A 21,344-nucleotide genomic window follows, 5' to 3' on the forward strand; every position below is an offset into this window, starting at 1 on the left:
ATGCTGCAGAGCCTGAACTCAACAAACATGAAACCTTGGAGGGGAGGCACACCCTACTTTCAGGGGTCCAAAGTCAAGACCAGGGACTTCTCTGTGTAGGAGCTGGACAGCTGTTATTTCAGGCCCAATGTCTCTCAGAGTGGTGTGGGACAGGAGGCATTACCGCAGCAGGCGTCAAAGACTCCTCGCCCTGCTATGCGGGCCCCTCAGTCCCTTGGCCCCAGAGACCAGGTCTTTCCCTTCAAGGACTACAAACACACAGCCCTCACCAATGCCTGGGGCTCATGTCAGGTAGCCAGCCTAAGCTGCTGGCTGCCTATCCCCACCAAGGCTGCCCTGTTCCCCTGCAGTAGGACCCAGGCCAGGAGTGGGGCCACATAGAGCAGAAGAGCTCCTCCTGGGCCTCCCGGAGAGGGGGCTGACAAACCAGGGCCAGCAGACTGCTGCCAGAAGCTGCCCCAGCAACCCAGCTGGCCAGCACTCTCCCACCTATTTTGAGCACTACATGGCAACTAGCAGAGGTCCTTATCCTAATGCTGCAACTCTCTCAGCTCCACTGCACCACAGCCTGTCCATTTCCCCTGTACACTGCTCTGTTCATTCCCCATGTTGGTCTCACAGCCCCTGGCAACAGAAGTGTGCAGTGCATGGCTTTAGCTCAGAGGCTGTGACCTGGGCTTGTAAGTCTCCTCTTCATTTCACCAGCACCTCATACACATATCTGTCATTTGCACAGCAGGTGTTCAGCCACCCGCCCTGGCTTCAGCATGCCTGCCACCATAAGCTGGCCTCCTGAGCACAGATGCAAACCCTGAAGCCAAGAGGGAGGGCTTGCTTAGCTTCCAGGAGTGGGGAGAGGGTTGGGGGGCATGGGGCAGATCTGGGACCAGGATTGTTGGCTCTGGATTTAGGACCCAGATGCCTTGTTCCAGGGGGAGACCCAACAAACCTCAGACCGACTACGACCTTTTCATTTGATAATAGGCAAAATTATTGATACACAATGATAACAGAAAAGAAACAATATAAACAATTAAGCAATTCTATATATCTACCAATTCCAGGGCTGTCATCAGAATCAAGAAACATCTGGCTAGGACGCAGGCTTTACTCTGAAGGCTCTCTCTTAGGTGTTAGATGTCAGCATGTCACCAGCCTGAAGGTGGGATGCTAAGGCCCACTCCCTGCCAGTGGAGTGGATGAGATGGGCTGGTGGTATGCCCTCTGTCCATGGTGGCCTCAGGGTCCCCTCTCAAGGGACAGGGACAGGGAAAGGACCTCTCTCACAGAGGAGGATGGGCAGAAAGACCCTTTGTTATTCTTAAATCTCTGCTTTTGTATTCTCCTTCCCTCCTGATGACCCTTCATCCACGGCTGTCACTGATTGGTCTCTCCATTGTTGTCATACTGTCCACATTCTGTTTCATAGCACATTCCAAGCCCATCACATGCACACCTCTCCGGAAACAGGAATTTCATGCTCCCTCTTTAGCCTTACAAGCTGGTGCCACCTTATCTCATGTTCTGGAACAGTGTGGTACATGCCCACACTTTCCCAGGCTGTGTGTGTATCCATTTGCCTTGTCTGTTAGACACCCTGTCTGCTTGTGAAGGCTAAGAAAAATTTGTGTGTGAGACCCAGGCTTTTAGAAATCAATTAACCTCTGCTGCCCATTCTGAATCATTCAAATGCATAAATACATGTATAGACATACACACACATACATACACACGTGCACCTATAAGCCAATTCCTAAAACAGAAACCTTTAAATACCATTTTCAAACTATCAAGGATGGGCCCATGATCATGTGAACAGGGTTGGGGGTTACCAAGGGGATAATACAGACTGCACCATGAGAATTAGAAATTGGCGAGTGTCCACTGGACCTCACCCACAGATGAAATTAGAGAGGAGAGGGGGAAAGTGCTGTTGGGCTGCTTGCCAGATTTCCCAGGTGCGCAACATGGGAGTCACCTTGGCAACGAGAGTCAAGCAGCCGAGATAACAGTTCCTATGTGGGAATCCTTCCATCAAATGTGTCTCTTTCCAGGAGTGACAAGGAGGGAGGGAGGTCAGGGATTTATTTATTTTTGGCAAGGGGAGAATTTTTTCTCATTCTTGTGACATTTGTCAGACATAGCTGCATGGTATCTCCTGTCCCTGATGTGAGGGGTGCTCTCTTAAAAAAAAGCTGTTTTCTTTTTGGCCTGCTGAGCTCAATACTGATGCCTTTTTATGACTGCCCTGAGTGGTAGGAGCTGTTTATGCGCAAGTGCTTGGGGTATCTGTGCATAGGTTCAAATCTCCCATAGAGCGCAGCATGGCTCTAATAGAAAGGATGTGTCAATTATGTGAATTTATGACCCCACTGAATGGGACATGCTCCTTTAAGTGGCCAATATGGCAGGTGGGGGACAGGAGGGGTGCACAGACATGAGAGAGAGGACTTGGTCCAGAACAGCTGTGGCCCCTGTGTGGGGAACGGTGTTGTGGGGCCTTCCCTCCACCTTCTCCTCCAGTTGGGTCCCTGTGGGTGACTCTTCTGGAACACCCCTGGTTTTATGGGTGTGAGGGGTGACATCTGCCTTGTTCTTGGCAAGGATAAAGCACAGATACTTACAGAACAACAAGTTCTGCCTTCGGCTGACAGACTGCTTTCTAGCATCAAACACTAATAATGCCGCCTCATCAGTGTGGTTTTAGCAAGGCACTGCTCCCAGTCTCTTGTGACCCCTCACCTGCATCTTCTAGGGAATGCATTTAAAGACTTCTCTGATTCAATGCTCTACCTGCACCTGGTGCTGGATGTGTTTCTCACCCCAGATGGTGATGAGATCCTTTATTTCCCTGAAATGCCACTTGCGTCCCCATCCCCATGTTTAGCTGTTGGGGACGTATTGGCATGGTCCACAGCGATGCCCATCAGGGAGTTGGTGTCCATGTGTCGGTGGAAAGCTAGAAAGGGGGATGGATGGAAGTAGACATACAAGGGTATATGTAGTTCCTGGTGCGTGGTTCTTGTTGTCACTTCAGAGGCTACCACATCACCTGGACTCGGTTGCTCAGATCACTTCCAGAATCTCAAATTGTCCAAGGGCTTTCAGCTGATGCTGTGCAATTCTGGCAACACGACACACCTCATCCAAACTGTAAAATTCAAGGGTCCACAGCCCAACATGGTACCTTAGGATCATGAGGTTTCTGTCAGCTCACCCTGGCTTTGAGGTTCAGTGCCCCCACAACCACATCCTCCCACACACACTGAACTACCTAGCTGATCATCTATTAGCTATCTGATTAGTGGTCAAAAAGAGAGGGAGTCAATCTTCACTGAATGAAAATGAAGAAGGATTTCCTCCAAACAAATAAACAAAAAGGGGATTTCAAATATTTAGGGCCCATCTTTACACCCTTATAAGATGATGGATTTTAGTGTAGTGAATTCTGTTAGTGGCATGTTATGAATTTCAACCCCAAATAGCACTTGCCACATTTTATTAGATTTCTTTTTTTCCACTTTCACCTTTTCTTCACCCATCCCATAACTGGCACTGTATAAAATCCCTATTTTGAGGAAATTTCAATATATATATAGATGTCACAAGTAAGGAGCCACAAGGCACCACACTGTTAAGTGGTTTTTTTCCATTATTACAAATCTGTTTTGATATTTTAAAAGGAAATAAATACATCTAGATATATAGTTTACAAACCTGAACAAGGCAGAAAGTTGGGATGACTTGTGGTGGCAGATATGGTATAGAAAATCATGTAATTTTAAAGGAAGATGATTACAGAGAAAGTCTGAGACAGAGATAAGGAGGAATCACCTCCTCTCATTACTTTCCACTATCTAGAGCTGTAGCCCTTCAAGAGGAGACGTAAGAACTATTCTAGTTCTGGAACTAAAACCATATGCAAGGTTCAGATCCAAGATTCTAATACAAACTCTCCCCATGCACCTAAATTGAAATTTCATATTTAAGACTTTACCCCTTCTGTATGTGAAAGTGGTTTTTGAATGAACTAGGCAAATACATAGAGTTTTTGGTTCAAAGTTGAGAACTAACCCAAGTCTCAGGCAAACACAAACTTGGTTTGAAGAAGATACTGTTTGCATTGGGACATTACAAAATACTTGTGTGTGTAAGCAGCTGATTGTTGCATCAGATGCATCTGAAATCACTTTGGAGAATGCAGGACGGCAAAGGTAAATTCTATGGATTGTAGGTACCAAAAATAAGAAATGCAGTTTGCTGTTTGGATATCCTTGCCCCCACCCCTGCAAAAGCCTCCATATGGAGTAAGAAAGTGGAGTGCTCTCAAAGTATTTTAGACCAGACTTTGCTTCCTAATTTACACCCATGCACATAAGTAGCTCTTATTCTTATTTTCTTTACAGATACAGAGCTTCACCTGCTAAGCCTTAGTTGGCTTCATTTGTCCCTGAACGTTCTGTCTTTTGTGTCCTCCTTCCCCCAAACTTTAGAATTTTTTCATACTTCTAACTGCTCTTAATGTTTACCCAGCTCAGCCAATTTCTCTAATGCATTTCAAGAAAACAAAACAAGGGCAGCCTACAGATGTACCTTATACTATATACAATATAGTATAAAGACCTAATCCTGCTCTAGTTGAACTCAAGGGAAAATTACCCTGATTTCAGATTTAAACAATTTCAGGTTTACATTTTAAAAAATTGCATGTGACAGAAGGATTTTCTGATAAACTTAAAAAAAAATCATAAAAACTCCCCACCCACCCAAAGATCACTGCGCCATCCATTAGACCACTTCAGAAAACACACACTTGAAAATCATTCAATTCTTTTTAAAACCTAACAATTTCTTGCTAAATAATGGATTGTCCACGGCCACGGGATTGTGGCTCAACTCCCTGTCCTGCAAACAAGCTATGCCTCCAATTGGCTGGTAATCTTAGGGCTCCTGCTAAATAGGCACTTAAAAAAGAACTGATGGACTACTGACACAATAGCCAGTACCTATTCATTAGGATTTCAAGACAGCAACCCTGTTTATCTGGTGGCCTGCAAAATTCTGCACAAATTTTAGGAAATATACTGGGATCAGAAGGGAAAAAAATCAAATCACTCCTTATTTTGTAGGCAGCAGATTGGGTAGGCAGGGAAATTTTCCACTCCTCTCACTGAAGAGCGTGAGGTTTTTCTAAGGGGAACATAATAGGTGCTGTGTCCCCAAGGGTTTTTTTCCTTTTGTTTTGTTTTTTTAGAAGGGGGGGCGGGGTGGAGAGAACACTACATTAACACCAGACCATTGGATATTACAATATTACTATTCATATAGCCTGGAAAAGTGAAAACTGAATAATGGTAACTAATAAAACAATGTGGGAGCTTGACAAAAAAAGCTAGTTGACCTATATATACATCTATGGGACTCCCAGCAGCATACTTCAAACTTTGTAACAGACTGTCTCAACCAGCTTTCTATCAGGTGAACATGGTTCCAAATCATTACTTAAGAGACCGGGATAATTAGAAATTGGCTTTAAGAAATGAGAAGAGAGAAACATGGTCTGCTTCATTATAGGCCACTGACTGCATCCAAGGTTTCTGGGACTTCATGTCAGTGAGCTGGACTCATGGATTTCTGGTCCTGCATCCTGTATTGAGCACAGACAGTATAAGCGCTTCTCACTATGTACACTTTACACATGCACTCAATTTCCCCAGACAAGCCAGAAAGCAGTGATGTACATATGTGTAGGTGTGCTGACATAGATTTTGGGCATGTTTAAGTACATGTATGACTTCCATTAGGAAATCTGCCCATTGCCAGAAGTCAGCGCAGATGAATCAGTTAAGACAGGTTAACTGTGACTGAAGACAAAATACCAGCTGAAGCACATTCAGCACTTGCTCAACTGAACTCACAATGATATGCAATAAGAGAAATTCAGCAATAAGCAGTTCTCTTTGCATGGATGGATCTATGCTACCCAGAGGGAAGACATGGGCAGATCTGAGGACAGAGCCTTCACTCACTTTTATGAGAGGCAGTCCAAGGACAGTGCCAGCCCAGCACTCGGGCAGAGGAGATAAGCTCTGGCCTAGGCTAGACTACCACCCCACAAGGAGAGAGGGGAGGTGAGCAGGGTGCCACAATGCTCCATGGGATGTTGGTAGAATATGACCTACCATGAGTCAGGATGGGATGTGGTACAGATGTGCATTACAGTGCTCTAACCTACAGCACTGAAGTCTGATACCACATCCATCCAGGGTTATCTTAAAGCAGGATCCACCATTTTTACAGAGCTCTACATGCACTGACCATTTGTTCAGTTATAGCTGTAGAGCACTTTCTGTGCACCTACCGCACAATAAGTGTAATTTCTGTACCTGGCCTCCATGTCTACATAACAACCATCTCTTTGTAGATTTTTTTTAAATAGCTGCAAACTAATTTGATGGGTATAGCTCCTGTCAACAGCCCACAATTTATGGGAGAATCAAGCTACTAAAATGAAAAAAAAAGTTAGCTACTCTAAATACAGTACTGCAAAGAACAAACATACTATATAGAAACAGATCAATCAATTTACTTATTTTCTGAGTTAAAATAGATTTATCACACTATTAACTGTGTACAAATTCAAATGAAAAAAGTAAGTAGAAGCCAATCATTTTTTATCTCCTAGTTTTCCCAGGAAACCTGATGATTTTCATTTAATATAAAATATTTCAAGTTCTTATGCTGCCCTCTTGTGTACATTTTTGTAGTTTACTTGGTCAGCTGTTGTTTCCATGAAATATATTTATAAAGGTTTAAACAAACTGACTCCCTTATGATACTGTACAGCTGCAGCATAAAAAATGTAACTTGGGTTTTTCCAACAGCAGAAATAAAAAATAGTTTATAATTATTGTATTTTGTCTATACACTTCTCAGGATGGGGGTTCCTACCATTTTAGACTGTACTATATTTAAGTGCTACACAAATAATAAAATATATCAACACTATAATCATGATTGAGAAGGCACTTCTATTATAAAACCCTATTTTCAGGAGATAACCCTCACATACAAAAAGATCATGTTCTTACAGGTGAAATTTCATAGCCGGTACTTATCTCAAATTTGAAAAACAACATCTTTTATCTATATATAATGGCAAGGAACGTGAGAAACCTTAGGAAAATATGAGACTTGGAAAATTGGAGAACCCATTCAGGAAGCTTAAACTTTTTGCACTCCAGGTCCCCCAATCCCAGAGCACAATGAAGAGGAGGCCAGCTGGCTTCAAAAGATTTTTCACTCAGGGTTCCCGAATCCTGAAGTACTTCAAATGGAAGAATGGCTAGCTTTGTAGAATGACTGGCTTCCATGCTAGCTGTAACCCTTCAAAACCTAGGCAGCATTCTCTTCATTTCACAACAGGCATGGTACCTTGAAAACCAACTCTGAAGTGGAATGCAGTACAACCCTCTGGTGACAAACCAACCTTCATTTAAACCAAGAACTTCAGTTAACTGAAGTTTTGCAAAATGGGTTGTAATAGAACTGTTTTTATTTTAATGCTCCTCTGTGATTATGCACTATAAAAAGGTGTTTTTCAGTAATGAGTCAAAGTCCAGATGCTTTCTCTGCAGTTGAATTATTTACTGGATGTTGCTTTTTTCTTAAAAACAAAATCGCAAGATTCAAAATTGCCATGATTTAGACCCATATGCCTTTGACACATTCAAAAATGAAGCTGTAAATATATTACTCTGGCTTGTCAAACAACAAACACAGTAATTACAAGCTATAAGAAAATCAATATAGGATTTTCTGAGATGTGTAGACAGAGCTTTATGAATGAAGAAAATTAACAGATTTGGTGTTTACAATGCCAAATAAACTCAGTTATACTCACTTTACTTTACATATTGATCTTATACTGTGTTACTACCACAGCCTGTAGTTGCTCTAATCCAAGGGTGGATCTAGGCTGGTACAGCAGTGTGGTCACACTCCCCTTCTGCTAGGTACAAAGGGAGCCTCAGAGCAACTCCTGCCTCATTCCAGCTTTGGGCTGCAGCTGTGTGGGGTGCCATATGTAATGGGCAAACTGAGTTATGCTCATGCTCTTAGCATAACTGTAGGCCTTCCCAGAACTAAGCAATTAAATTGTACAGAGTACCTTATAAGGCACTGGGAAAAGTGAGTGCTGTGACTGGTACAGTGGACTAACCAGGTACAGTAGTTTCCCCAGAAGGAAAGGAAACCAAAAACAGAATAGGATGGAGTATCTTAGTTAAAAAGTTGAGGTAAGAAATTTAAGTATTGGACAGTTTGAGATGAGTAAGTTGCAAAAGCAGTGGACAAACAAAGAGACTGTGTGTGTTTGTGTTGCCACCCTGGGGAGACGGGATCAATCTTGGACTTCTTGTTCGAACAACGAGGAATCTAGAAACTAACATCCCACACACCCAACAGAGGATCTGAGGCCGGTACCACTGAAGGTTGCTGTTGTAACGTCTGAAGGAACTGCTTGCCAGGTCGTATTACAAGGAAGAAAACTTGCAATACGCTTAGGGGTTACTATTAAAAGTTCACTTGATACCGAATCAGATGAGGGGCCATGTTAATCTTTGGGAGTCTCTGATACAAGGAATCTTGGGCGTAACACCAGGCTCTGAAGGGGACAGCAGCAGCTGGTTTTCTTCTTCCTGCACCTGCTCCCTGTCTGCCTCCCTCTTCCCCCACAAGTGTCCCCTCTGGCTGGAAGAAAGCACTGGAAGAAGGAACCACAGGTGTGGGGAGAGCCCCAGAGCCACCCATGCCCCACTCCAGCCACAGGTGGCAAGAAGCAGCTGGGTGGGGACCTAAGCTATGCTGTGGATGGTGGCAGCAGCATGCAGGTTCTTCCTTCCAGCCCCTTCTCCCAGTCACACCTCACTCCAACTCCTTGAGGAATGGGAGACAGTGGGCTACACAACCCTTCAGTGAATCTTGGATCCAACCATGCCCTAATATGATATCATGTCCCATTTTAGGGAAAGGCTACAGAAAGAACTAAAGAAACAGTTCTCACACAAATGATCTTACAATTTACATGAATTATGACAAGTGGAGATGAATAAAAATTGTAGGTTGGGATAGGCAAGAGATTATAATCATATGAACATATTTTTATGCAGACTGGCCACATACCCCCAATGTAACTTGATCCATCTAGCCATTATCAAATAGCAATATTCTGTATACATCGTTAATTTTAAAAGAAGAATTTAAAGTAGAACAAGACTCTTCAGATCTTTTCAAAGAGGTGTCATATGTAATGTTGACATGAGTTAAAGAGTGAAAAAGACATCTGTGAAAGAAATTAACCAGCCAGCAGTGAAAACTGAGAACGCTGATGAAGCGAAGACAGCTATCAACCACACAGTATATATGTTCTATCACCTTAATGACAGAGTTAAGCCAGCAAGTACTTTAAAAGTGGGGACAAGTAACTTGTATACAATATAAATGTTTTGTGCATAAAACCATACTCACCAAATTCCTGCCACCCATGCGGGGCACAGCAAGCTCCTGCAGGTGGCTGTGGCAGCCGGGTAGGCGGGAAAGGGAGTGGCGAGCAACCACCCAAAGACACCACCAGCAATTGCAGACCGCCTGCAGACACTGCTGGCGGTGTCAGCAGCGAGGGGGGTGGCTAGCAAGTGGCAACCAACCACAAGCACCAGCGGCAGTGTCACCCACCACAAACTTATTTTTGAAAATGAAACTCTAGCAGCAACCCTAATCCGGGTTCTGTTCCCATTCCACCACAGAGATTACTACATACAACCTATAGCCGTAAAAGAAAACAACTTGACCTTTTATTCCAGATAACTGCATATTATAGAACATAATAAATGCTTTAATGAAATGATATACTTATGAGCTATAATAATCTTGTCATTACCCTAAAGTGGAAACACAAGCAAAATCAATTGCTGAAAAGCCTTCAGACACAAACATCCCACAAAAACATAATATTCTATTTTTTTTTTTAAATCTGAAAATAACCTAAGAGGAACAGTGCATGTAGAGTTTAGATTATTTTTATAACTAAACATATGTAATATCCAGGGAGGCATTTCATACTTTTTAATCTAACCAGTTTGATTTTTTTCTATTTTAGACACTTCAAAAGACTTCTTATATTAAAGCCATTTAACATTTTTTAGATTTTTATCTAAAAATTATTTTCTAGCATTCTAACAGAGTTTCTTAGATCTGATAATATATATTTTAAGTGGCTAGATCAGCTTCCATTATACAGTTCCAAAGCAAAATACTAATCCAGCTACATGGAATGCTACAGATCATGAAGTTCTCTATTTTTTTGCAATGTTCAACCTCTATCCTACAAACCTGTAGGCTTCAACCCTAAAATAGCTTGTTTCCAGTATATAAAATTAAGTGTGTGTGTTTAATAATATAATATGTAATACCCTGACCCTGCTTTGGTATATACCAGTCCATTAGTATCTGAATCATCATATTAAACTTTTGGGCCAGTTTGCCAAGTATATTTCTACTGTTTACCTTCCAGAGATTTGAGGTTCTTTGGAAAAAGTAACAGAAGCCAGCTTAGGTCTCAAATAATAATATCTAATTAGACATACCAATTTTATTACATCCTGAATCACCAGCAACATTTTGTTTTCACTATTCATATAGTGACAAGAAGGAAATATTTTAGTTAATTCACCATTTTACATTAAACTCAGAACTATATGTTATTCCATATAAACTATAATTACCAAAAATGTACCTGAAAAAACAGATGGTGTTCCAGTCAGGTTGGAATTGAATACCAGTAAAGATTTGTCAGCTAAGCCACATGCCAACTGTTCTCCATCCCCTGTAAAAAGATTTCCCACAGATTTATGGATTGCAAGGAGTGTGTCTACTAGCACAGCATTTTTTAAATCATAGCTAGACTATACAACCAGTACATGAAAATATGCAATTGAGACTTAGCTAACTTGTTTACCTTTTTCCCTTTCAATGGAAATCAGCTCAAGATATATAGTATAACAGTGCTATATGGAAATACCTCAGTTTTGATCAGATATTTGCCATTAGAAGCAATGCAAATCAGCAAGTGTAACTGTGACTGAGCAGCCCTCTTCAAGACCTGTTCTGCTCACCCCACATGGGGAGGGGGCTAGAAAAGATGCCCTAAGCATAGTCTGTCTAATACAGTATTTTGTGTTTCTTCCTGACTTCCAACAGTGTGCAGGGCCTGTGCAGACAGGACCTGGCCCTGTGCAATGTGCAGTCCTTACGAGAGGTACCAAGTCCCCAGGTGACAGCCAGGGCAGCCTGGTTCTGCCTGAAGGCCTACGGCCCCACGCCAGGCTGGGCCTGCACGATGTGGCAAGGGCGGTGCTGGGTGCCAGGCAGCTGGGGCTGAGCCACACTGCCCCATGCCACGGGGGGGAGGCGGGGAGGGGACCGTACCAGGAGGGCCCTGAGCACCCCAGTGGCTGCTACTGCTGCAGGGGAGCCTGTGTGCCCTGTGGAGGTCTGTACACCATGCAGGGAGGGCTGTCAGTGAGCTGTGTGGAGGGGCTGCACCCTTCAGGGGGCAAGGGACTGATGCCTCCTGAGCAGCCTCCAACCCCAAAATACCCCCACAAACCCCTCACCCACATACCCAGCCATAAGCTCCAAATACCTGCACAAGCCCCACTCCCAAACCTCACCCCCACAAACCCTACACCCACCCACAAACCCGCCAATCCTCCCACACCCCTTTCCCCCCACAAACCCCACATCTACACCATAAATCTTACACCCTGTGTGCCCAGCCAGCCACATGGGATAGGATGGGATGGGATGGGACCTGCTGGCAGGAGCTGCAGGGGCAACTGCCACACTGCAGCCCTGCCCCATGCCCACACCAATGCTGGGACATGTGGCCCCAGCCTGGAGGGACTCCTGGTCCCAGAAACCACTTGGGGGGTGTGATGGGCTGAGGGGAGGGGTGCAGGTGGCAGCAGCAGTATGTCAGACAGAGATGGGGGTCAGGGGTGGGGGAGCACTCCAGGCAGGAGAGGCCTCTGGAACCAGGTTTAGAGCCCCCCACTCCTCTAGAGCAGGGGGAGGTTGGCCTGGGAGGAAAGGGCTTAGCTTAGTCCCTGACCCCAGTTGAGAGCTTCTCAGGAACAGCATGGGTCAGGGAGTAAAACAGCAAGGGCTGGCACTTCTCAGAGCCACAAAGCAGTGGGCAAGTTTTTATATTGCTGGCCCCAGCCTCTAGCTCCCCCTGGCTGAAGATCCAGGAGAAGCTGGGCAGGGTCAGTTTGCTTCAAGTGGTACAACTTGCCCCACACAAAAGTGCATGTTCAGGCATGTGTGCTGAGGCAAAAATCTCCGGCACAAATTTGTGCCACTTCTATTTGAGCTGCTGTAAACGCATGTGCCTCCATTTGTGGACGTGCCTCCATGTGTTAGACTTCGTCAATTTGCCTGTCTGAAGACTACTCTTTGAATGGCTTTGGTTTCATAATGCTTAGTTAAGATTATTCAACTTAGCTCATTTATAAACTATTTTATTATCCATGATAAATAGAGCACGATTCACCAACCTTAAAATAACAAGAAGTCAAGAGATGACAAAGTAATCTATGATATACTGAGACAGGACTCATCACTGATTTGGATAATGTACTTTAGTTTTATCTTATCTAGTAAACAATATGTCCTCATCACAGCAGACCTACTGCTCAGTTGTGATCTCTGCTGATTGTTAAACATACAGAAAAAGACTAGCTGAAGCAACCATTGTTTACTGTATTATGATTGCTGTTTATTTTAAATTTTCTCTTCTCTTTCTTTGATATTAAAATGGTGATGTTAATAATTCTAACTATAGTGCTTTTCTTCAATCACAGTGGGCACAACTACACATACAATTAATAGAGCTGGAATGTATTCAGTCTCATCTAAGTCAGAGTAAACTAATACCAACATCACTGTCTACACGTGTGTTTAAGCATAGTAATTTACTGAGCTGCTGGATACCACTTGTATCTGACAGGACTATCCAGCAGCACAATAAATTAGTCTACTGTGCCCTAATTGCCACGCATGTATAGATAGTGACGCTTTACTGAAAAGCAAATAGGCTGCTATTCTGTAAAGTGTCTCATGTAGTTGCACCCAATGACTCCTAAGCTATTATAAGTATCCCATGACACTAACACAGTGGGGTCGTCATCCCTGAATTGGCAGAAAAAGAAATAACAATTAAGAGATCTCCCACGGGTATGAGATAGGGTGGTAGGAGTAGAACAGTATGGAAGCAAGGGGAAAAGAAAGATGTGAATGGGAGTTGGGAAGTGCAATTGGGATAGGCCAGAGGATTTGCTCTCATGTGTGATAAGCAGAGAAGAGGGAGTGGGTGGGTGACATTTAAAAAGTTTTGGGGTGTTGTTTGTGAAATCTATTGTTGTTTCTTATCTTATGGGTTGTATTTTATTGCAAACTGCCCTGAGCCTTTCTGGGCAGAGCAGGACAACAACAACAATAAATTGGTAACCATTTCCTGTTACTCTAAACCAGTGATTCTCAATCAGGATGCAATGGCATCATGGGGTGCCATGAAATTAGCACTGTTAGACATGCAATTATCTATACATGATTCACAAGATAAACCCAGATATTTCAAACAGGAATCCAGAATGTCAAAAACATTCTGCAATCTGTTGTGCTCTTCCTAAGTACTCTGCAAAAGAAGAACTGTCCTATTATTTTTCTATAGTCGAGAAAAGAGTGAAATCTGAGGAGTGCCTTGAGTCTAATGAGCTATGCCTTGAGTCTAAAATGGTTGAGAACCTGGGTTCTAGACTTACAAGTTTCAGAAATTGTTTTGATAAAACGACTTGGAATTCATCCTAAAAAACACCGTTTTCTATTTCACAGGAGTCCAGCATAGGAACTTGTTCAATTGGGAGTTCAAAACTGGAAGCATATTTATAGGAAATGTCTTCTCAAATGTCTGCAGAATGAACTTTGGACTCCTAGTGTCTGGTAGAGCACAGAGAACATTCTCTTTTTCTAGTTCCTTACAATTAATCAGAGGAGGGGCATGGGTGCTAGCAACAGGCTGGGACCAGGTCTGGAGGAGCTCTCTACCAGGAAAAAATGAGGAAGGAATATTGACCTACAATATGGAAGTTTCCAAAGTCAAACCAACCTGGTGGCCTTCTATGACCAGGTCACAAAATCCTTAGATGCAGGGGTAGCAGTGGACATAGTCTTTCTGGACTTCTGGAAGGCCTTTGACACTGTCTCTCACCCCATTCTCATTAAAAAACTGGGGGACTGTGGTGTCGATACCCACACAGTCAAATGGGTCGCCAACTGACTGGAGGGCCGCACCCAGAGAGTGGTAGTGGACGGGTCATTTTTGACCTGGAGGGATGTAGGCAGTGGGATCCCCCAGGGCTCAGTCCTCAGGCCTGCACTGTTCAACATCTTCATCAGTGACTTGGACAAAGGAGCACCCTGTTCACATTTGCTGACAACACTAAGATGTGGGTGGGATGTGGGCACACTAGAAGGGATGAGAACAGGATAGGATTCAACACTGACAAGTGCAAGGTGATACACCTGGGGAGGAAGAACCAGCAGCATACCTAAAGGCTGGGGAACTACCTTTTCGGCAGTTTAGAGGCAGAAAAGGATCTTGGAATCACTACTGATGCCAAAATGAACATGGGGCAACAGTGTGGGGATGCAGTCGGGAAAGCCAACCGTACCTTGTCATGCATCCACAGATGCATCTCAACCAGGTGCAAGGAGGTGATCCTCCCCCTCTATGTGACACTGGTCAGGCCACAGCTAGAGTACTGCGTCCAGTTCTGGACACCGCACTTCAAGAGGGATATGGACAGCATGGTCCAGAGGAGGGCCACTTGTATGATCGGGGGCAGCAGGGCAGGCCCTACAAGGAGAGGCTAAGGAACCTGAACCTGTTCAGCCTCCACAAGAGAAGGCTGAGGGGGGATCTAGTGGCCTGTTACAAACTAGTCAGAGGGGACCAGCAGGCACTGGGGGAGTCCCTGTTCCCCCAAGCACTACCAGGAGTGACTAGAAATAATGGTCACAAGCCAGCAGAGGGTAGATTCATACTAGACATCAAGAGGCGCTACTTCACTGTCAGGCTGGTTAGGATCTGGGACCAACTTCCAAGAGAAGTGGTGCTGGCTCCTACCCTGGGGGTCTTTAAGTGGAGGCTAGATGTACACCTTGCCAGGGTCATTTGACTTTTCCTGCCACGGCAGGGGGTTGGACTTGATGAACTGCTCAGGTCCCTTCCGACCCTGCCAACTATGAAACTATGAAAGGTGTTAAGTCCCAGCCTAATTAAACAATATCATTTGCATTTGTTCGTCCGTCCCAAATATTTGAGACAACAACATGTCTCACATGTGGTTATACATACCTGAATACTGAATACAGCTTATAGAAGTTGGTTTGCCCGCCACAGATATCTGTCTCTCAGATTTAGTTGGAGGAAAATTTTCCAATGGATATTCTTTATTTTTTCTTCAAGAAAAACAAAATAATAGGGGAAAAGTTATTAAAGATCACAAAAACAGTACATGTTAACTCTAGTTGTATAATGATATGGTTTATATTTCATCTGAGCTTTCCTTTTTAAGATTTCCAGACAAACTACTCTAAGACAAAGATAAAGGTGAGAGTATTTAGCAGTAACAGTTAGAAAATATAACTGCCATGTTTATTTACCCCAACAAAAAATTCTGAATTAACATATATGAGACCAAAGCATGTTGCACACATGCACAGAGACATTCCTTGACCAATATAAACTCTGCCCTATAGTGACAAAAAACAACATAATCATTTTTTCTTCCAATGCAACTGGGTGTATAAGGCAAATAATTCAACTGATGCCAGTTAAACCTATCCTGAGCTCACTTTTTCAAATCTTATAAGTTTTATCCTTCAAGCTTCAGTCATTTTTGGACTATAAAGTGTGCCTCCATTTTTACTTCTCCATTTCTTAAGGTGGTGTTATCAAAGAAATGCTTGCTTAGGTTGCTTGATATCAGGTATGCTTAAAAGATGTCCCAAATGCCTCTACTTCTGCTGTACTACTTCAAAGGGGTACAACAACCTGCAACAATCCATCAGACCCTTCTGCTTTAAATATTCTGCACAAACACCTGTACTGAAAACTGTTCCACTGTATGATTATTACTTTTCCATACTAGTGCTTCTAGTTTCAACTTACACTGAGTTGAAAGGACTTCTTTTTTCTTCAAATGTCTCCCCTCACAATGTCAATACTGGGCAGAGATAAGTTCCTTTAGGTACCTTATATATATATTCCATGCCTTAACAGATTTGTATTTCTTTTTAAATTAATGTTAATTCAGAATTTGTTTGGATTATAGGTTGGAAACATTAACTATTAAATTGGAAATTTATATTTCTAGAAAGATGGAGATTGAAGCGACATGATGCTACAACTTGGTAGTCAGTGTATACCTCTGAAAAGGGAGAGGGAAGACCAAACTTCTGTTCCTTCTCCAATTATTACTCAATAAAAAATTGCTTAAAATATTCATCAGAGTAGAGAATGAATTACAGATCTGTACTCTTCCAGAGGAATCCCCTAACCACCAAAGTATAGGGTCATACTCTTTCTATCTCTGGCCCAATGCATATTTAATTGTGTTATGCAAAGTGGAACTGCTGGAACTGTAAAAATTGAGAGCATTCCACCCCAAACTGCCCTATAGTAGGGATAGTCAACCTGTGGCACACATGTCACAAGTGGCACACAGCAGACTGGGGAGGGGGCAGGGAGCACAGTGGCAGATAGGGCATGGAGCAGAAAGCAAAAGAGCAGATCGGGCAGGGGAAAGGGGATCAGAGTAGCACTCAGGGAAGGTTCAGGGCTAATTTGTGGCGCACCTGCTGAAAACGTTGGCCTCCACTGCCCTATGAAATGGTGGTTATGGCACTCTCCTGGTTATGGTGATAGAAGATACAGTTCAAATCTCTTCAGCCAGAAAGGGAACCTGAACTTGAATCTGAAACTGAGCTCAAGTCTCATACATCCTGGTGAGTGCTGTAACAGCTCAACTATTGGATAAAAGGAGCACAATTTCCTCAAGGCATGTTCTGTTCCAGGCCCTCTCTGGTATGTGGCCCTCAGAATACCTACTGGATGAGGACCTTCAGGCAAAGGTTAGAGATCAGGCTTTGAGGATTGAAATTTTGAATCCAGCACCCAAAAGTGGAAGTTAGGGACCAACATCCCTTTGTGATCTAGTCCTGTTATTCCATTACTGAGATGAGGATAGACTAAGAGAGGTCTGACATCTGATACTAAAAGAGCAAATGATTACATTGTAACTTAAACTAATCAATTCTCAAAAAATTTCATTCTACACTTAATGTAAATATAGAAAGAATCTGCTGCATTCTCCATATGTAACAAAGGTGAACTCTTCCTTAAATAAAAATTCAGCTCAGCCTTAGCTGAACTGTGGTGCCACAAACAGTATCTCCATAACACTGGCTCCTGCTGAAGGTAAAAAGACCCACTTACAAGTCCCCAGTTATGACAGGCATATATCTGTACTTGCTTAAAATCCCAAAGAGACTCCAGGCATATCCAAAAGCTCATCTGCGTGTATCCCACTGCAGGATGTAACAGGTATTAGAGGGAAAGGATATGCATAATTTACCAATCTGTGCAGGAATTAAGCCTTCTATATACTGCCCTCTTATGTTATCCTTCCTGCTAATTAAAAACAAACCCTAATTCTTTTAGATTATACCAGTATCTTCTGGTGTGCAGACAGTATGCTGGATAGGCTCATTATATAACATATGCCACCATTGGTCATTTAACCCAAAAATGAATTAGTTTCAACTGTTCAAATCTTTTGTCAAAAATGTATATAAAAATTAAGTAGATTTATTGTATTTCTTCTTTCTGATAAAGAAAAAAATGTATTAGACAGTGTTTTAAAGCATGGATATACTTTCTTGTGGAAATTATCTACTACTGATGTGTTTTCTGTGTCATATTTGCTTATTTCAGCCACTATCATGAATTGTTTCATTTTACTTATTAGTACTTCAAAAACAAATCAATACAGAGTGGGAATATACACAGTGTGGCTAACAGACAGAACTGGGACTCAGAAGACCTGAGATGTATTTCTGATTCAGACAATGGCTTGCTGGGTACCAAGGGGCAAGTCACTTCTCCTCTCTGTACCATTTCTCCATTTGTAAAATGAAGATAAAAATAACCTCCTTTACAAATCATTTTTCAACACTACTCCCAAAAAGAGTTCTTTAAGTGCTAAACATCATTTATTATGCTTCATTGTGCAAGGTCTTCTTGTAATAAGTTGAACTACTCGTTTAAGTACTCTCTAGTCTGAATAAGAATTGCACATTCTATCACTATAAAATAAAATTTTTAGCTTTATGAGATTACACAAGAATGTGGCTTGTATATCAGTAAGAATGATATAGCATGCCAAATTCTACCCTAATGAAAACATATGTATAGCCCTATGATCTACAATAGTGTCACACAGGTTTAACAGATGATAAAAGGTTTTACTTCAGCTGAATGATATAGACATAAAACTGGAGTAATGCAGTGATGGATCAGACTGAGTATCTTTTCACTGAAAAATGAATGCATGTGATCTGAGCAACAAGATACCACATTTGGTCACCTCTCAGTATCAAACTGCATGTTGAAACACACTTTCTGAGAATATGCCTCCAAACAGGATTAGCCCCAAGTCTTTGTTAACATGTTTCTTCATAAAAACTAAACATATTATTATTTTGTTTTTTTGTAAATAAATCTTAGTTAACCAATGAAACCACAACACTGAGCAATTTTTTCAGCTGTCTCAATCCTGCATTTCTCAGCATCCCCAAAAACATATAAATTCAAATCATATCCATTATTAAACTCCAACAAAGGCAATGCATATCTACATACTGTCTTCTGCAGAAACAGAAGGTCTAGAAGCCCTTATCTCAATACATTCTTCTTAATGCACCTAGAGAATTACCTACCGTTTACAACTGCTCTTCCACTCCAATACTTTGTTAGTTTTCTTCATTTTAGTATTTGGAGAAAACATGATCATTCTGCAGGAAAGAAAACAGACTTTGCTATCCAAGATATTTAATGACTGTTCAGAAGGATATAATTTATTTCAAATAATGGGCAAACATTTTCCTTTTCATATGTACTCTTGTTCCATTAATCTTATTGAAAATGGCACACATGTCAATAGGAAATCAGATCATTGCAGTCATCATACTTAGTTCACTCTTCACTTTTGTTTGCAATTTTGATCTGGTCTTCAGAGTGATAGATACTCCACTTCAAAGACCAAATTATAATACAAAATCCTGATATCTAATTCTGAACCGTAACCTTCACAAAAGCCACAAGTATAAGTTCACAGTATGAACTGGACAGACTCATATTACAAATTTGGAGAGAACATGAAAGATTTACTAATTAGGGAGGACAGTTTCTATCACATATGATCTTTCCAACTCCAACTACATTAATAATCTTTCAAGATTCCACCTCCTATTAAATTACTGCTTGAAAACATAAAACTTCCTAGCTTAAACCAACCAGTTTTACTTCTCTCTTCAGTCTATTTCAAAGACCCAAACTGGTGGCCCAAAACATTCTAGGACAGCCCCACCGATGGCTAGAAAATGGTATTTAGAGGTCTGCTTTTGGGAATTGGCTTATAAGTAAAATATATATGCATTAGAATAATGATCCAGGCCTAGAGCAAGGGTTAACTGATTTTTTAAGAGCCTGTTTCTGAAAGTTTCCTCAAGGCCCACTGTGTCTGATAGCCAAGCAGTGAGCAGACACACAGGCTGGGAAATTAAAGACATGTACCACAGTGTTCCATAAAATGAGATAAGGTGGCACCACGTCACAGTGCCCAAGTGCAGAGCCCTTGGGATTTCTGGTTTTAGGGGAACAGACCAAATTAGGAGGACACTGGTAAAGCCCAAATTAGGATGTGTGCATGTGATGGGCCTGTGAAACAAAGGAATATGCTGACAAAACGTGGACAGTATAATGACCACAGACAGACCAATCAGTGATAGCCAAAAATGAAGAGTCATCAGCAGGAGAAAAGAATACAAAAGAAGGGATTTCAGAGCAGCAAGTGTCCCCAAGAGGGGAACCTGAGGCCAACATGGACAGAGGGCACACCACCAGCCATCTCACTCACCACACTATGGGTGGGGGAGTGGGGAAGGCCTTGGCCTCCAACCTCCAGGCTGCTGACATCTGGCATTCAAGTGAGAACCTCAGAATGAAGTTTGCATACTGGCCTCATGTACCTTGACTCTGTGCAGCTCTAGGATTGGTAGATATAGAATTGTTTGCATTATTCTTATTTGCTATCACTGTGTGATAGCATTCCATTCAATAAAACTTGCCCATTATTGAATGGAAAGGTCATGGCCAGCCTGAGAGTTTGGGGCCACCTAGAACAAGGTAGCTGGGTCACAAATCCAGTACCAACACCACTCCATTCCTTTATCCAGAATTGCTCATTTTTATGAATATTCAAACAAATACTACACACACACCCCACACACATTTATTTACACATACGTGTGCATGAAGAGGCAAGAGAAAACCCTCCTGAGCCCACAGACAGGGAAAGGAGGACATTTCCAATCCAGCCAGAGCTGATAATGAGGGATCAGCAGCTACCGCAGGGGCCCCACTTTATCAGCAGCTGCTAAATCTGGATTGGCCCTGCCCATGATGGTGCCAGTATTTCTGGCTCATTGCCAGAGCCAGAGGTGAGAGAGCATGGATGCTGGGCAACGGAGCAGCCCCAGGAATGCCGAGACACCAGTGGGGAAACTGCAGGGAGAAGAAAGCAGGCAGAGCTTCCCCTCGAGAGCCCAGAGGGGCTCTGATAATTTAAACGCCACTGCAGAGCCTGAAGTGGCAGGAACTGCAGGGAAAGCCTGGAAGTAGTTGTGTCAGGAGGACAGGCAGCCACAGGAGCTGGCAACGCTCCCGAACAGGGTCTTTCTATTTTCAGTTACTTCTGTTTTGCTTCTGTCTGGCATGGATGTGGGGAGGCTGGGCTATTTCCACCTAAAGGAAGGGGAAAAGAAAGAGTTGGCTCCAACCCTGTGTTGGCAGCACATCGGTGAGCCAACTGACCCTCTGCTTGTAAAGAGGTGAGCTGATAAGGGCAGGCAGGCTGGCCTGCCACACGAGGGGAGCTGGC

General features: G+C 42.7%; 1 protein-coding gene across 14 annotated transcripts in view; it reads right to left on the reverse strand.

The window, feature by feature from the left end:
• The window catches only part of WDR27 (WD repeat domain 27), a 364,577-nt gene that overhangs the window by 294,222 nt on the left and 49,011 nt on the right, over nucleotides 1-21,344 (reverse strand). For all 14 annotated transcript variants that reach the window (XR_016441860.1, XR_016441857.1, XR_016441858.1 and 11 more), the window contains exons 15-17: nucleotides 19,123-19,197; nucleotides 15,479-15,582; nucleotides 10,796-10,885 (exon numbers count right to left, since the gene is read on the reverse strand). Coding sequence is in view for 7 of the 14 variants with exons in the window: in XM_090043359.1 (XP_089899485.1) it covers nucleotides 10,796-10,885; nucleotides 15,479-15,582; nucleotides 19,123-19,197 (269 nt within the window). In the remaining 7 variants the exon portion in view is untranslated. The remainder of the gene's footprint in view (nucleotides 1-10,795; nucleotides 10,886-15,478; nucleotides 15,583-19,122; nucleotides 19,198-21,344) is intronic.

Source organism: Crocodylus siamensis, chromosome 1, assembly GCF_052110815.1.
Source record: "Crocodylus siamensis isolate JL-2025a chromosome 1, ASM5211081v1, whole genome shotgun sequence".
Lineage (NCBI taxonomy): Eukaryota > Metazoa > Chordata > Crocodylia > Crocodylidae > Crocodylus > Crocodylus siamensis.